Source organism: Brienomyrus brachyistius, chromosome 12 (genome assembly GCF_023856365.1).
Source record: "Brienomyrus brachyistius isolate T26 chromosome 12, BBRACH_0.4, whole genome shotgun sequence".
Taxonomy (NCBI): Eukaryota; Metazoa; Chordata; class Actinopteri; order Osteoglossiformes; family Mormyridae; genus Brienomyrus; species Brienomyrus brachyistius.
Genome location: NC_064544.1, coordinates 580,143 through 595,703, shown reverse-complemented (window position 1 = coordinate 595,703; position 15,561 = coordinate 580,143). Strand labels below are relative to the sequence as shown.

Genomic DNA, 15,561 nt, shown 5'->3' with positions numbered 1-15,561 from the left:
TGTATCTGGTGTTAATATGTAGCCTCCTATATTCTGTGAATAGTAACTGTTTAAGTAAAATCCCTTCTTTATGTAGCACACAGCATTCCGTCCTTGCTGTGCTAAATCTTGCAATGAGACCCGAAGATCACAGAAGTCTCATCCATACGTGTGTTTGAGGCACTTTCTTCTATCTCCACATACAGTAACTTGAACAGTTCTGGGTCTAGTAATCTGATTATGAAATGTAGTAATTTAAAGCCTTTTTAATCAATGGTTGGTTACACAAACTCTTTATTGTGGGAAGGTCAGGGAGCCACGCTACCCAATGAACATATATGTACATGCAAATTTATTTACTTGTTTTACATGCACTTACAGGAAGATTTCAACAATTAGGCTGGCTTCACTGTAAAAGGCACAATTTTCTGACCTTTCTTTTTAAAATAAATATCTACATACTTAGCAGTTCCTTTTCTGGAGCAGAGTAAAAGTGTTTGTGGTGTTAATAATCAGAAACAACTCTTGCCAGAGTTCATCTGGAGAAACCTGTTGACTGTGGACATTAATGTGAATGCCCTCTGGTGGACATAAATGTAGATGCATGTAACTGAATTGTTGCTTAATCATGTTTTCTTTTTTAATACTGCATGATGAACTATGTAACCTTGATTACATCCATCCACCACTGCCGCTTAATCCCAACAGGGGTTGTGGGGGGGCCAGAGGCACACAGGACCAATTTAGACTCACCAATCAGCCTACCCAAGCAAATTCTTCTGACAAAGTAACAATTTAGATTTCACATAGTGATTAGTAATTACTGTAATTGCTATTCTCTGCTTTGATAGAAAAAGTTTTATTTTTTTTGCAAGTTTCATTTAGTACTGCAATGTTTAAAACTCATTGTTTTCACATTTTCAAGATGTCACAAACAAAAAATAAACTCAAACAGCTCCACCCCCACACCATAACTGGGATGGGATGATTTTTGGTTCAGGTGCCCATATTAATAAATGAATGTTTCATTCTATTATGCACCAAAACAGCAGGGCTACCACATCATAACATCATAACTTTATAACAAAAGCAGCAGTACAGAACATTGTACATGGTGGACAACAATAATTTTCTTGTCTTTTGAAATTCTATTTTCACTCAAATATCACTCATGATTGCAATGTTTGAAAGTCATACTTTTTCACTTTGTGAAGAAGGATGTGAGGGATTTGATTGCCTTACCAAATGTATTTTGTCCTTCTTGTCTTTCTCTTTTTGCCTTATACATTCTTGCCTCGGGTGGTAAAAGTTCTTCTTTCTTGCTGACCTTTTGTATGATCACTGCTTGTTCTTTCATAGCTTCAAGTGACTGAATTCGCTGCAGGAATCCAGGTTTGCCTTCTGCCTTTTCACTCTTAATCAGCAGATCAATGTATTCTGGTGTGGAAAGTGGGTTGGGCTTTAACGCGATTTCCTGCAGTCGAGCTAAACACCTTCGCAATGTTTCCATTAGTTGCAGTACTATATCTTGAAGACACTGAATTTCCTCCTCTTGTCTTTTAATTATTTCTTCAGCTGTCAGTTTGGCACCAGATGCTTTCTCATAATTTGCTTTAAGCTCTTCAGATGTTCTCATTTCTTTCACCTTTTCATATTCCCATCTGTACTTCTGGTTAAAATGAACATTCCAGCGACATTTGCCAGCACACACTGTGCAGTTTCCTTGGGAGTTCATGGCACCACAACGTGCCTTATCCTTATCATCTGAATAAGCACAAGGATAGTGGCAGGTGACAAAACACTGCTGACAGTTGGTTATATACTGTCCAGACCCTGCTATACTACCCTGAACTGACTTTGTCACCTCGACTTCAAATTCAATGTCTTTATTTGTATTGATTTCTGCTTCGTGCTCCAGAATAATTTGTTGGGTCCTTTTGATTTCATCCAGTTTGGCCAAACCAGCTCGGATCTGTGGTTGCAGACCTGTGATTGCAGTTTCCAGCTCTTTACGTTCTTTGAGGACTTCCCTAATTAGCCTCAAGCTCTTGGTTTTCACACTAGTTATAGAAACAAAAAACTTCTTCATGCTCTTCACACCCATTCTCCAGAACATTTTGTCAAAGTTGTCATCATCATCTTCCTCATTTTCATCATCACTATTTTTCATTTTGACAGAAGTATAATTGTCTGCAAACAGTGCTGAATTGTTGAATTTGAAGTGAACAGGAATCCCTTTTTCTGTTTTAGGGCAAGGAACACCAGACTCTTTGATGGCCTCTAGAACTGGGGGCTTCTGTCCATCTGCAAATGTCACAAGCATCTGGATATTATCTGCTATGTCTTTAGCAAAAATGGAAAGGATGGAGTCAAACACATATTTCTGTGCGTGTGTTAGTCGTGCCAGTGAGGCCTGAGTTACGAAGCAGACGGCATCTATAGCGCTGATTCCTCTGTCGGAGGTGAAAAATGTCCGGATCTGTTCAGTGATTGCTCTGTCTCTCTCTATTCCCCTTGTGTCACCAAAACCGGGGGTGTCGATGATAGTGATGGAGTTGTGTATGTTATATCCCTCTTGATAATTAATTTCATAGGCAGTGATAAGGGAGGTTTGGCTCTCTGCTTGTGATTTTGAAGTCCCCTCATCAACTAATTTGAATCGGAAATTGTCTTCCCACTCAACACCAAAAATATAGTTGATCATTCCGTTTATTAGGCTTGATTTTCCTGCTCCAGTTGCCCCAATGACCATAATGGTTCGATGTTCCCTGATGTTCTTTTTGCCAAAAGCATATCTCTTGCATCCATCTAAGTTTGTGGGTATTTCCTGCAGGGGAACCTTGTACACAGAGGGGACCCCTTGGCTAAGACATTTACTCTTTCGTTTTATCTGTTCAGCTACTATTCTGGTTTCTGACGATGTTGAAATTGAGACAGTCAGACTTTCTTTGCTTTGACCAGATTCACCACAATTGCAGGTAATTCTAACATCATATGCTGTATTTGCCTGTAGGTCAGTAATATTACCGACTTCATCTTTACTAGTCTTTTTCATCCAGTCTACCTCATTTTCATTTTTTTCAGATGATGCATTTCTGTATTCAACAACATAGTTTTCAATGCTGATCCCATGTCCAACCATATTAGGTTTTTTCCAAGCAACTACAATCTCCCCTGAGTCTACATCTATTTGTTCTGGCTTCCCAGGAGGACTTGTGGGCAAAGTGTTAATGCTCTCAGCTTCACTGGCTAGACTGACACCTGCTGGACACACTGCCTTGTATCTGACCCTGTAGCCTGTGTGGGGAAGCAGTCCAGACACAGTACATTCCAGGTTAGATTTGGGTACTTTAATAATTTGCCAGACATCTGACTCATTAGCACAGCATTCAACCAGGTAGTGTGTGATTTCACTGGATCCATACTGGGGATGATTCAGCTTTATTGTCACACTGTCATGAGTGACGTCAGATGGATTTGGTCTTTCTGGTTTTGACGGAGGCTCAAAATGGTCTCTTTGTTTCATCCCATCTGTGTAAAGGTAAATACTTGCCCCTTTGTATTTATCGTTAGGTATGGATGCTGCTATAAAGTGTGTTTTCTTGTTCTCCTTGTTTGCCTTTGCGAAATCCATGAAGAGAAATACTTGTTCTTTCATTTTTTCTGACACTGCATCTGAGAGGTAAAACTCACTCGGCTCGACATCCTTCCCATCTTCTTCTGTTGGTTCTGTTAGCTTTGCAGTTGAAAGAGCCTTTAAATGACTCTGTAAGCAGGACAGATACGGCTCCTTCTCACCCAATGATGTAAATGCAAAACACACTACTTGCTTATCTCTATTTTTCAAGATTTCACTTTGAAACTCACTCTTTGATGCCAGAATTTTTGTGTCTTCCATCACATCAGTGTATGTTTGGAGCAGGTTGATTTCTTGCTCTTTGCAGTCCAGCCATTCCTTAAGTTTGTTGCTGTTGAAAGGAGACTGTTCCTTCTTTGTTAGGATGTTTGCAAGCACACATTCCTCTGTTCCACCTCCACGAATTGATGGTAAAATGCTTGACAACGATCTCTGAAACTCTGATTCGTACTTCAAGCACATGTCCTTGAAGGATTTTACCTTTTTGCCAATTTCAGAAAAGTGTGAAACAACCTTTCGTGTCATAATATCATTGAATTGCATTTCTATTTCACTGAAGTCCTCTATCAAGCTCTGTGTTTCATTTACTAATCTGACACTGATTTGACGCACTAATCTGGCAGCAGAAGAATCTAAGATTTCCAGGGGGAGTAACCACACCCTGACTGGCACAGCGTTTTCCCCCTTTTCTCCCAGCAGACCTGGAAGTGTTGTGTATATTTTTACAGCATCCTGGTAGGAAACAGGGTTCTGTTCCAGGGCAAAGTCCCCATAGAATTTACAAGACAACATTTCCTCAGTAACTCTGTCAGTGTCTGTCAGCTCTAAGGAAGCCTCCCCTTCGATTGACAATTTTGGTATTTTCTTTATCATCACTTGCAGGTTCCCCTTAATATTTTGCTGGTCCTCGGTTTCTGAAACTTCTCGATCAAAAACAAAAAATGCCTGAGTGCCGTACAGCACTGCTGTTACCACGTGTGTCGCTATTCCCTTCTCAAACACATATGGGTGTTTAACATTTCCTCGTCCAAGGTGACTCATAGACAACTCAATGAACTTTGTAGTTGTTTTATACTTCAGGGTGACACGTGCCTGTTTTTTTGAAGCCTTTGTGTCCTTTAGATACTTGGCAGATCCATCAACCTCAATCAGTCCTCCTAAGAAACTCGCTTTTAGCGAAGCATCAACATTCAGAGCCCCTGCTTTGTCCTCAATACAATCAGATGCAATGACATCAGATTCTGTGTTATGCTGAATTCTTTCATCTGTATTTTTTTGAAGGTCATCATGATCCCACAAGGTAATTCCTGCATTGGACAAAAATCTTGTTATTGGTTTATATAAAAAATAATTTTTCATAAAAGTACACTGCAAAAAATTTGTCATTAATTTAATCTAAACCGTCAAACCTTTCTAAGAATTATTCTCCTTCCTGTTTTGTTAAATAAAGCACGGAGACATTTTTGTTTCTCTGAATGTACAGTCGTATGCAAATGTTTGGCCACCCTTCGATAAATAACATATTTTGGTCATTTTTTAATTGAAAAGATTAAACATAGTCTCTCTAGGAAATGAAAAAAAAATGCACAATATTTTCAGCAAAAATTGATGCATAATTACTTTTAATGTCCTAAATTGAACAAAGATAATCAAATTTCTATGGGGGCATCACGTCGTGTGACTGCCCTCTATTGAAAAATATAATCCTCTGTCCCATTTTGCACCGATATGGAACGTGATTTTCTGACTGTGTGATTGAGCACTTTAAACTAAAACAAAACTTTGTAGAGCAGCAGCTACTTCTCTGTAGCTTTCCAGATAGAGCATCACGATGGTCCCGGTGGTCTGTCTAATCTTAATTATTTTACCATGAAAAAAAGTAACAAAGTCATCCCTCCTAAGAGCTTCTGGCATTTGTGAGTTTAACATTGAAGAATTCTTTGTTAACTTAGACATCAGGTTCTATCTATTTAGGATTGTTTTTTTTTTCTTCTATTATTCTAGGGAGATACACAGACCTAGCAGTCACTATAGTGCCTGTCTGTACTTAGAGAGGATCTCTTTCAGGTCAGATTTGAAAATGTCTAGTTCGATTGAGCCCCATTTGCACTCTAGCTTGAATGAAGCCTCTTGAAGCTCACGTGTATGATCAGAGTATCAGGGGGCAGGTTTCTAATCTCTTGCAGCACAAGTTAAACTGATCATATGTATGATTTACATGGTATTGAAGAAGAGTTAACGTTTAAGAATACAATTTTAGAAGACAATTACTGGTAGTGTTAGCCAGCTTTTAGATGATGTTTAGATTGCAATACTGTAATCTACCATTATACAGTTTGTTTTAAGAGAATATTTCCAATAAATGTACCCAATATATTTACAGGGTTCAGACTGACACAATGGTGTCAGTAACGATAATTACGTCTCCTAAAATTCAGTGCAAAATGTTAGAGTAAATATACATATTTTCATATACAATGATTCATGGGAATAATTTAATAGTACACCTACATTACCTTGAACTGAAATACCCCCCCCCCCCCGTACTTAAGTCAAAACCCAACTTTTTATGGTTTCCAGTGCTAAAGGTACTCAGCAGAGGATGGATCCTGACCACAGAACTATTGTTGAGCTAATAAGTCAGTGTTGTGACTCTAGAATTTCATGTGATCAGCCTCTTATCTGATCCATGCGTTGTTCTAATGCTGACTGTGAGTATTCATATTGCAGTGGTTAAAAATACTCTGATTTCATTCCTTGGCCCTGTGGGTAACAGATGACCAGCTGGGCTCAGACAGCTGCCTGCTACAGTCTCCAGACAGTGGGTCCATGTGTTGGCAGGAGCCAGGATCCTGACCTGTTTCCTGCCTTCAGTGGCTGGACTATTTACCGCAGTCACAGATCCCATGTTGCCAATCAATATGTCATATTTATGTATAATTAACCTAAAGTAGTCTTTAAAAATGATACTCTGTTATACTGTCCAGTATGATTAGCAGTAACGCTGCTCGATGACCTTCTTGTAAGGGTATTCATGATTTAAGTTGTTTTCCCCCTTGTGACCGATGTGCTACATATTATTCACTTAGCAGATGCTTTCATCTAAGGCACATTTTTTAGAAACTGGGCTCAGACATTCCCTAGAGGAATTGGGGGTTATTGGTCTTGCTCAAGGGCTAAATGGTGAAATCATTCTGCTGAGCATGGGGTGTGAACTGGTGACCTTCTCATCACAGACACAGTGTCCTAATCTGTTGAACCACACACCCCCTCCCCCCCTTTGCTTATCAGAAGATTCTTTGCATTGGTCTGAGGGCCACATGTACATACAGGATCGATTAAACTCTTTCATTTGATACATGTGGTCTCTCTGTCTCAGAAAGCTCAACTCAAGAACTGCACCATCCTTTCTTTACACAATGATACTGAACCGGAAACAGCTGTTTGATTTAGCGACCTGGAATGAGACAATCATCACGGCAATCATACAGCATCCCCAGCTGGAAGGGTCTTCCGAGAGCTGCCACCTCCAGGGTCTTACTTGAGGCAGCTTCCATGATTTCAGTCCTACACCCTAAAATGTAGGTGTATTTGTTATGATTAATTCATGATTCACTGCGTTTTCCTAATTACATGAAATATTAAATGATATCTTTTACAATTATTCTGAATTGGGCTTTGAGAGCATGTGAGCGTCTTTTGGGAAAACAAAAGCAATTTTTAAAATTGCACAAAAAAATCTTTAAGCCAAAATATTCCAATAAAATGTGTTTCAAAATAATAATTTACCATTAATATTTATTTCATATCATATTTTAGGTGAACAGATTTCTGGACAGAAAAAAAAATTAGTACCCACTGGATCCAAGCTGGACCAATTAATGAAAAACAAAAACGTGTTTTCTTGTACAAAGCACCCGGCACTGTTTGCTTCAGCATCTACTTCAGCTTTGCTTAGAAGTTCTTATCTTGTGATAGAACCGTGGGTTGCATCTCTAAGGCTGCAAGAAAATTGTTAGACGAACTGCTGAGAAGACTTAGAATTGGTGTTGATAGAGGAAACTCTCTGAGACCACAGAACCAGTTTCAGATGGTTATTGTAAGATAAAGAGGAAAACCATCCTGAAAAAGACACATGGAGAGCATATAAAAGGGGAACAAATTCCTGAGGGCGTATATGCAGGGCCTTGGTTGTCGTTGGTACAACATATAACCAATAAAGAGTCGGCTGTTCCAGAGACAACAGAACATTTGTGTACATTAAGAAAAACTGAACAAAGTAAAGTATAACAAGAATATTTCATTTAATAACTTCTATTTTTGAAGTATTATATTCATATTGACAGTACTAATTGATTCAAGGAGTATATATGCAGGGATGGACATAACTGATACGCAAGTACACATTCACCTTTAAAAGTGATACATGTGGCAAGGGAGGTGGGCCACGATGGCACCGTGATCAGCTGTTAGTTCTGTGTTCCCTCCCTAGAACATACGATTTAGTAACATAATTATATATAAGCATACATATTCGTAGTAAAGGCACACTGCCCAACCACACCTAAGCACAAAAATAACCCCACGTTGGCAATAACTCCTACGAAAGTGCCAGAGAAAAATAAAGGATAGATGGAGAAGGACGCCGCTGAAAATATGATTATAGACACGTTATAAGTGATTATTGAAGAACACGGCATAGCTATCGGGCGATCCATAGATGAGCTTACGAAATCCATCAGTTTTATTTCAACAGAGATACTGGTTTTAAAAATAAAATAGCACATACTGAAAGTCGAGTCAATAAGGTGGAGGAGAAAATGCGGGATATGGAGAATAAAGTTGTGGAGCTGTCAAGATACAGGCGGCGCTGGAACCTTAGGCTACAGGGGCTCCAAGAGGAAGATAGTGAGAACATATGCAATAAATTGATTCATATATATCGATCAGTTACCCCACGTTATCAGGAAAAGTTGAAGTGATGGACTCTGTGTATCGCTTGGGGGAAAAGTCCTGCAGACCGACTGTGATGCCTGACCCGTCCGCTCCTCATGTGTGCCACGCCCCCTGACTACCCACGTGTGCTTCCCCGATTGTTTCCAGCCCCGTCCGATTATGTTGCCCAGCTTTAATGTATTTAAGTCCTGGTCTCCCCTGTTTCCGTGTCTGTCATTGATGTTACCTGACGTTACCTGCTGTCTGTGATGTTTCCTAGTTCTCGTCCGCCCAATAAATCCCCGTTTGCCCTGTTATTGCCTGATCGCCTGCCTCTCTGCCCGTCGCCCTGTCCGCGCGCCTCACCCGCTATCGCCAGCCGTGACCGAATGACAGACCAAAATAAAGGGAGGAAGAAGAGGACAAGGAGTAGACCAGAGGCGTCAATCCGCCTGGGAGCGTGCTCTCTCGCCAGGTTATGGCTCCCTTCTGGGAGCGAGGAGGAGGAGGAACCCCTGCTGCTGTGGGAACCGGAGCTGGGCGCCGCGGAGCTGCCACCACCGTTCGAGCGGAATTTCTTCCGGCCCGAGCGGCTGGCGAACAAGGGAGCCAGCGCCGTACTTTGCTGTGAACTCGCGTCTCGGGGAGAGGCGCTATCCTTCGAGGAGTTCGTTCGACTGGCCGTCCGGTTGGACAACACCGTCCGGGACCGCCGCCATCGTTGGCATCAGGCAGAGGCCCGCCGAGCCCCTCCGAGTCCTGTTTGTCCACCCTGCCCCCCACAAGCACCAAAACCATCCACACCCTGCCCCCACAGGCACCAAAACAATCCCCACCCTGCTCCTGACATGCAACAAAACCATCCCCACCCTGCCCCCCCCGCATGCAACAAAACCATCCCCACCCATTGGAGTTTGGATAAGGAAACTTTATTTCCTGTACTAGCTAAATACCTAAGCAAAGACAGTGAGGTTTCTCGGCAGGCCTGAGCACTCTCAGATGCTACTAAGATGTCGTCCACATAATTTAAAATTTGTGAGTGGAGCGGTGTCCTGAACCCTTCTAGACATTTAATGATTGCTTGTGAGAAAAGCCTAGTATATGTATACTTCTTCCCTCTGTGGGTGAATCCAAACGGGAATTGAAAAGAATGCAGTACTAAGATCTATTACTGTAAAGTGTGTCTTTCCTGGTTTCAGTTGATTTAAAAGGGTATGAGAGTCTGGCACACAGGGAGCTATACTTTCCACTGCCTTGTTAACTTCACGGAGATCTTGGACCATTCTCCATGTGACTGAATCAGCTTTCTTTACTGGAAATATCGGAGTGCTACACTCCGCATCAGACGCTTCGACTAGGATACCGGCTGTAAGCATGTCTTCTATCACTGGGGTGATGCCTTCTTCTGCATCTGGATTTAAAGGGTACTGTTTTACCCGTGGTCTGTAATTGGTTTCAGGTCTTATGCGGACTAAATCAGCGGTTGACATTAGTCCCACATCAGTTTTTCCCTGTGACCAGAGATGTGGTGGGATTGTTTTCAACTCGGGATGTATATCTAGATCTACAAGATATCATTCAGATTCTGCTATTTGGTCAGACTGTAGATGCGCTTGTGGTGTCGTGCGAGTAACCCACTCTAGTTTCTTTCGGTAGATGGAGCCCTTTCTGCTACTATACACCTCCCACCTGTCTTCTGCTGGCTCCCATTGCTCACATTTCTCGCCGCTGTCTACTAAATAGACCACATCCTGCAACCTGCAGTGTGGTGGTTTCGCTAGGGAGATGTGCGGAAAGCGACCCATAAATAGCTTCTCGGCTTGTTTCGATAGCGACACGCTGCACCCGACAGTTCCCTTTTTGTCTGCAAATATGCTGCGTATCACAATTCTCGGTGGCTCCAGTTTCATGACCACAGCTGTGTACTTCTCATCTGGGCGTTCTGTCTGCTTAAATCGGAGGGTCACATGCATGTTATCTGCAGCTTGCAAGTCTGCTATGTGGGGAACCTGGGACTTTGCTAACTGCATGAGCTGGCAGCTTGTTTGGTCTGGACCTTCCTCCGGTAAATCTAGAGTCCAGTAGTAATGTGGAGGATGCACTCCTTGCACTACTAATGTCTGTATTTCCTCCCCTTTACCAATCACAACCATGCCTCTAGAGATAGGCACAATAGAGATGCCAAGTTTTATCATCATGTCTCTCCCTAATAAGTTTACTGGGCATGTGGGACACAGAATGGCTGTGCCTTGCGCTACAGTCCCTGTCTGTGGGTCTCGGAACCATATCAATTTCTACACTCGGTTCAAATTCATCTGGCCATTGGCTGACTTTACATAAATTACTTCTTTTGATAGTTGTATGCCTGGTATTTTTCTCGGAGGACCGTAGTGTCAGCTCCGGAGTCACACAGAAAGTCTATTCCCTTCCCTTGCACTTGTCGGTGCATTTTCATCGGTGGCTATAGAAGCTAGGATATCTGTGAGGTCTACCATGTTTACTCCTGACATGTCGGGTTCCTCAGGGTCTAGGGTATGTGTTATCTCTAGTCATTGTTTCCCTCGGGGGTTATGGGAGGGAGGTCAACTGTATGCCTCTGATTTTTGGAATCGGTCTGGGCATTGTTTAGCAAAATGGCCCTTTTTTTCACAGATGTAACACTCATCATCTCTTCTCCATGTTCTGCCTCCACGGCCTACTCTTCCTCCTCTGGCATTGAGTCCCTGCCCCCTCCTGCGGTTACTTCTGCACCCGCTTCCTGGCCTATGAAAAATGTCACCGCTTGTTGGTTGACCGTTTTCTTTTTATTCTGAATAACACTTTGAGCGTGCCTAGCCCAATTCATTATCTGATCTGCTCCATCTGTTATACAATTTACATTCTGCTTTCTAATAGTCAGAGAGTGGCTGGTGCATTCCATTTAGAAGTGCATTTTTCAACTGTTGTTGGTAGGGGCTACGAGCTTCTGCATCTTCTACCAACCCACTGTGTTTTTTAAACATTTCCTCTAATCTTCCTCTATACTCAAATAGGTCCTCTCCTTCCTACTGCTTACACTGGCTTATTTTAGTATAGTCTGGGGTGACACTAAACACCTGTCTAATCCTTTCATACACACCATTCACTTGTCCCGCTAGGACTGGTGTGTCGTGGGCAAGGGGTGTGTCATCTAGTACATCCCTGCCAGTATATTGTCCTCTCACTCTGTTCCAATTGTATGTCAAACACCGTCAAAATTTTTCCTCTGTCTCTACCCCGTTTAAGTGGTAGGAGTCACATAACGGTCTATAGCGGGCAACAAATCCTTCCGGGTCAGTGACTCGGTCGTCCAAACTTTTGCAAGCTTCGGCACACTCAGTCTCAGTCCAGGGTCTGTCCTGATCTCCTGCTACACCGAAATGTGGGTTAGCAACTTCAATGAGGGGGAAGACATGGGTCCCCAAGTTGCTGTTTTTCTTGTCATCCTCAATTATCCCATATTCCTTTTTTACTTGTACTAGGGAGGGATATATTTCTATCTGTGATGTCTCACCCCCAGTTCTTTTCACCTGTGCCCTAGTACCTATTAGGTTGAATGCCCTGTCCCCCAAATAAAGGCGTCAATCTCTTTCTCTCTCTGCACGTCTAGCTTCCTGTACAGCCTGTGTAGAAAGCATAGTTTCCTCATCGGCTTGATGGCCACCGCTTGCAGTGCGGCTCCATCACGCTTAGAGCTTTGCTTCCGTTTTTCTGCTTGGTCTAACTCAGCTTCTTTTTTTTTATTTTTGACTTTCCCTTTTTGCCTGCAACACTTATAGTTATTTTCTCTACCAGAATCTTACATTCAGTTTCAGACTGACTTCCCCTGAAATTATACTTATGTTCCCATTTCTGCAAATATTGTGTGCTGCCGGGAACATGAAACTCCTTATACTTAGGATCTCCCTTTAGGGCAGTCTTACTTGTTTTGTTCCCCATACTCTTTGTCAATGTTAGTGAGGCCTCAGACAGACAAGGTTATAACATAGAATCCACTGCTTGTGTACTTCAACAGTCCATAGGATCAGTTGGCACCGTTAGGTTTACCTCCTGTGCTGCTGCTTCCACCAGTGGCAGACACACTCCAGTCTCACACACTCCAGTCACAGACAAACACACTGAACACCTAACACGGTTTCCCGTTTAGTATTCCCGGAGCTCCGGTCCCTTTACACGGCAATAGACACATACTCTGAGATCTCTTACACGATTATACCGTAGAGGCGTACTCTGATGTCTTTTTTGTGCGGTTATATAGTTGCCCTGCTTAAGCGGTTATACAGTCGGTCTGCTTGTCTTTTTAAACCATTCACTTGAAGTTCGGTCCACGCGTCGAGGTATTAGTCCCCCAGTTGGACACAGCCAACTTCAGGAAGTCTGGTCTACACAGTGAGGCACTAGGCTTCCAGTGGACTCAGCCGACGTTTTACTTTGCAAAACCTTCAAGGGAAGTCCGGTAACCACATGGAGATACGAAGTATTAGCCTCCCAGTAAGACACAGCCAACTTCCAGAAGTCCGGTCTACTGACTGAGGTACCAGCCTCTCCGCGGGACATAGCCGACTTCGCTAAAGGATTCCAATACTGCGCAACTGACGTCCCTCACGTCTTGGTGTCCCAGACGCCCTACGATTCGCAACTCTCTACCTTTTACTTATGTTCGTTGTGGGTTCAGAGGGGTTTTTCGGAATCCCGTTGACTGACGTCCTCAGAGGGGAGAAACGACGCTATCGCACCGGCCCAGTCACGAATTCACGCTCCGGGACTTTCCACAGGTGGCCTAGGCAGCCTGGCTGTCGACAGACTTCGGTGTGTTGAGTCCCTCCTCCTCAGACGGCGAGTCGTGGGAAACAGGCTCGAAGGACTAAGATGTTAGGGTTATCTTCTTCTAAAGATACGCTGGAAACCAACCAGTCTCTGAACACAGAACAACACAGGCAGCTAATATATATATGATAATATAATATATGTTAATATATGCTCCTCCTGTGTGCCACGCCCCCTGATTACCCACGTGTTTTCTCCCAATTGTACCCAGCTGTGTCTAGTTAATTTGCTCAGTCCTGTGTATTTCAGTCCGTGTCTTACCTGAGTCCATTGTCTGTCATTGATGTTAGTTATTGTCTGATGTTTCCCGTCCGTAGCCTTTTCAATAAATCCCCGTTTTTCCCTGAGTTCTGGCTACCTCGCTTGTTTCCTGCCCGCTCGTCTGCTCGCCCGCTTTCACCCCGGAGAGCCAGCGTGACAGAATGACAGACCACAACGAAGAGGCAAAGCAGCAGACCGAGAGCGAACGTCTCGGTCTGCTGCAGGAAGTGCACTACTGGCTCACCCAGCCCGATGTCCGTCGCACTGGAGTGGGCCACTCGCAGCTGCGACCTCCTGCTGACGGTGTCCCCACTTGAGGGCGGACATCACCTGGGAGAGGTGCGATCCAACCTATACCTGCTGATGCAACGACTGACAGCGCGGAGGTTAGGGTTGGACGCACCGGACGCCGCGGAAGATGTTCCACCACCGTCTGTCCTGACAGACGCAGATCAGCCTCCCGCGGCTTCCGTGACCAAGTGGCGGAAGAAGAGGAGAAAGACACCGCCGGTCGCCCCGACGATCGCTCCCACCTCCAGTGCCTGGTCGGTCGCCGGCGGGCTCCCCGACGGCGGCTCCTCCTTCGCTTGCGGCTCCACCCGCTCCTGCGGCGGCTCCCCCCCTCGCCTTGCCCTCGCCAGGGGCTCCTCCGGCTCCTTCGTCCCCTTCCCCGGTGCTCCCTCCTGCTCCCTCCCTGGCCCCTCCGCGGGTCCCTCGCCCTGTCTCCTCGGCCCCTTATCGGTCCCCTCCGGCTGCCTCCCGTCGCCCGCTGGGTCTCCCTCGGGCTCCCCTCTATTCCCCCTCCTTGTCTCCCTTCGCTCCTGCCTTTGTCCCTGCCTTCCCCTCTCCTCCTTCCGTCTTTGTCCCGCCTGTCTCTGCTCCCCCTCGCTTTGTTCCTCCCGTCTCTATTCCTCGTCCTCCTGTGTTCCCTCCGTTCACTCCCGGTCCTTTTGTCCTGCCTGTTCCCTCTGTGTCCCCGTTTCTGGTCTGTCTGTCCGCCTTTCCTGTCCTGTGTCGTGTCCTGTCCTGGCTTCTGCCTCTGTGTCAGTTTTGCCTGTCTGTCTTGTTCCCTGTCCCTTGTTGATGGTTTTGGTTCTTGTTTTTCAGGTTTTGGTTCCCCGGTCTCGTCCCGTCCTTCGCCTCCTCCCGGGCGCGCCCGGGGAAGCGCGCCTTTGGGGGGGGGGGGTTCTGTCATGCCCGGCTCGTCCGCTCAAATATGGCTGGATACCTACTGTCAAAATGAAACTAGGAAAGTAAAACTGGAAGTACAACATTCCAATATTTATACGGCTCACTCTTTGGCTCACTCCTCAGTTCAGCCGTACCTTCATATGTGGTCTGTAGTTTAATTTCAAGAGGAAAGTCACATCGCAGTCTATCCATCCAGCCGTTATCCTAGGGCACACAGCTGGGGTGCCCTCCCGGACGGGCTGCCGAACAGAGAATATCACAGGATTATGGTAATCTGAGTTACAGGCAAAACGCTAAAGAATGCTGTTTAAGACTTTGATTAAACATAATGAATGTTATGAATCGTAGGGATTTCAAAATCCTTACAAGTAATATAAGTAAAAAAACATACTATTTCCTATTTTATACTTAAAGTTACGTAGTTACTTGAGATTCAAACATTTTCCAACAGAAATCTGAACTAAGGAAATAAAGTCGCAAAGGACAGCAGACAGTGAATGTGAAATTCATTCTGAAAAATAGAGGTAAGTCTAAGTGTTTGTTACAAAACTTAATATCATGCTCTCTAGTGAAACATTTACTGAACTTTATGTAAAAGTTAATTTAACTGTAAAATGGCCTCGTGTGCAAACATGTTTTTCGGTTTCTATTTTATAAGTACATTACGAGTGTCTGTGGTCCATCAAACAACATTATAGAAGATGGTTGCGAAA

General features: G+C 44.0%; 2 protein-coding genes across 2 annotated transcripts in view; one reads left to right on the top strand and one right to left on the bottom strand.

The window, feature by feature from the left end:
- The window catches only part of LOC125704467 (uncharacterized), a 57,174-nt gene extending 52,635 nt beyond the window's left edge, over window positions 1-4,539 (bottom strand). The window contains exon 1 of the mRNA XM_048970039.1: window positions 4,318-4,539. Coding sequence (XP_048825996.1) covers window positions 4,318-4,489 — 172 coding nt within the window. The 5' untranslated portion in view covers window positions 4,490-4,539. The remainder of the gene's footprint in view (window positions 1-4,317) is intronic.
- The window catches only part of LOC125705198 (stonustoxin subunit alpha-like), a 216,497-nt gene that overhangs the window by 70,629 nt on the left and 130,307 nt on the right, over window positions 1-15,561 (top strand). The window lies entirely within an intron of this gene.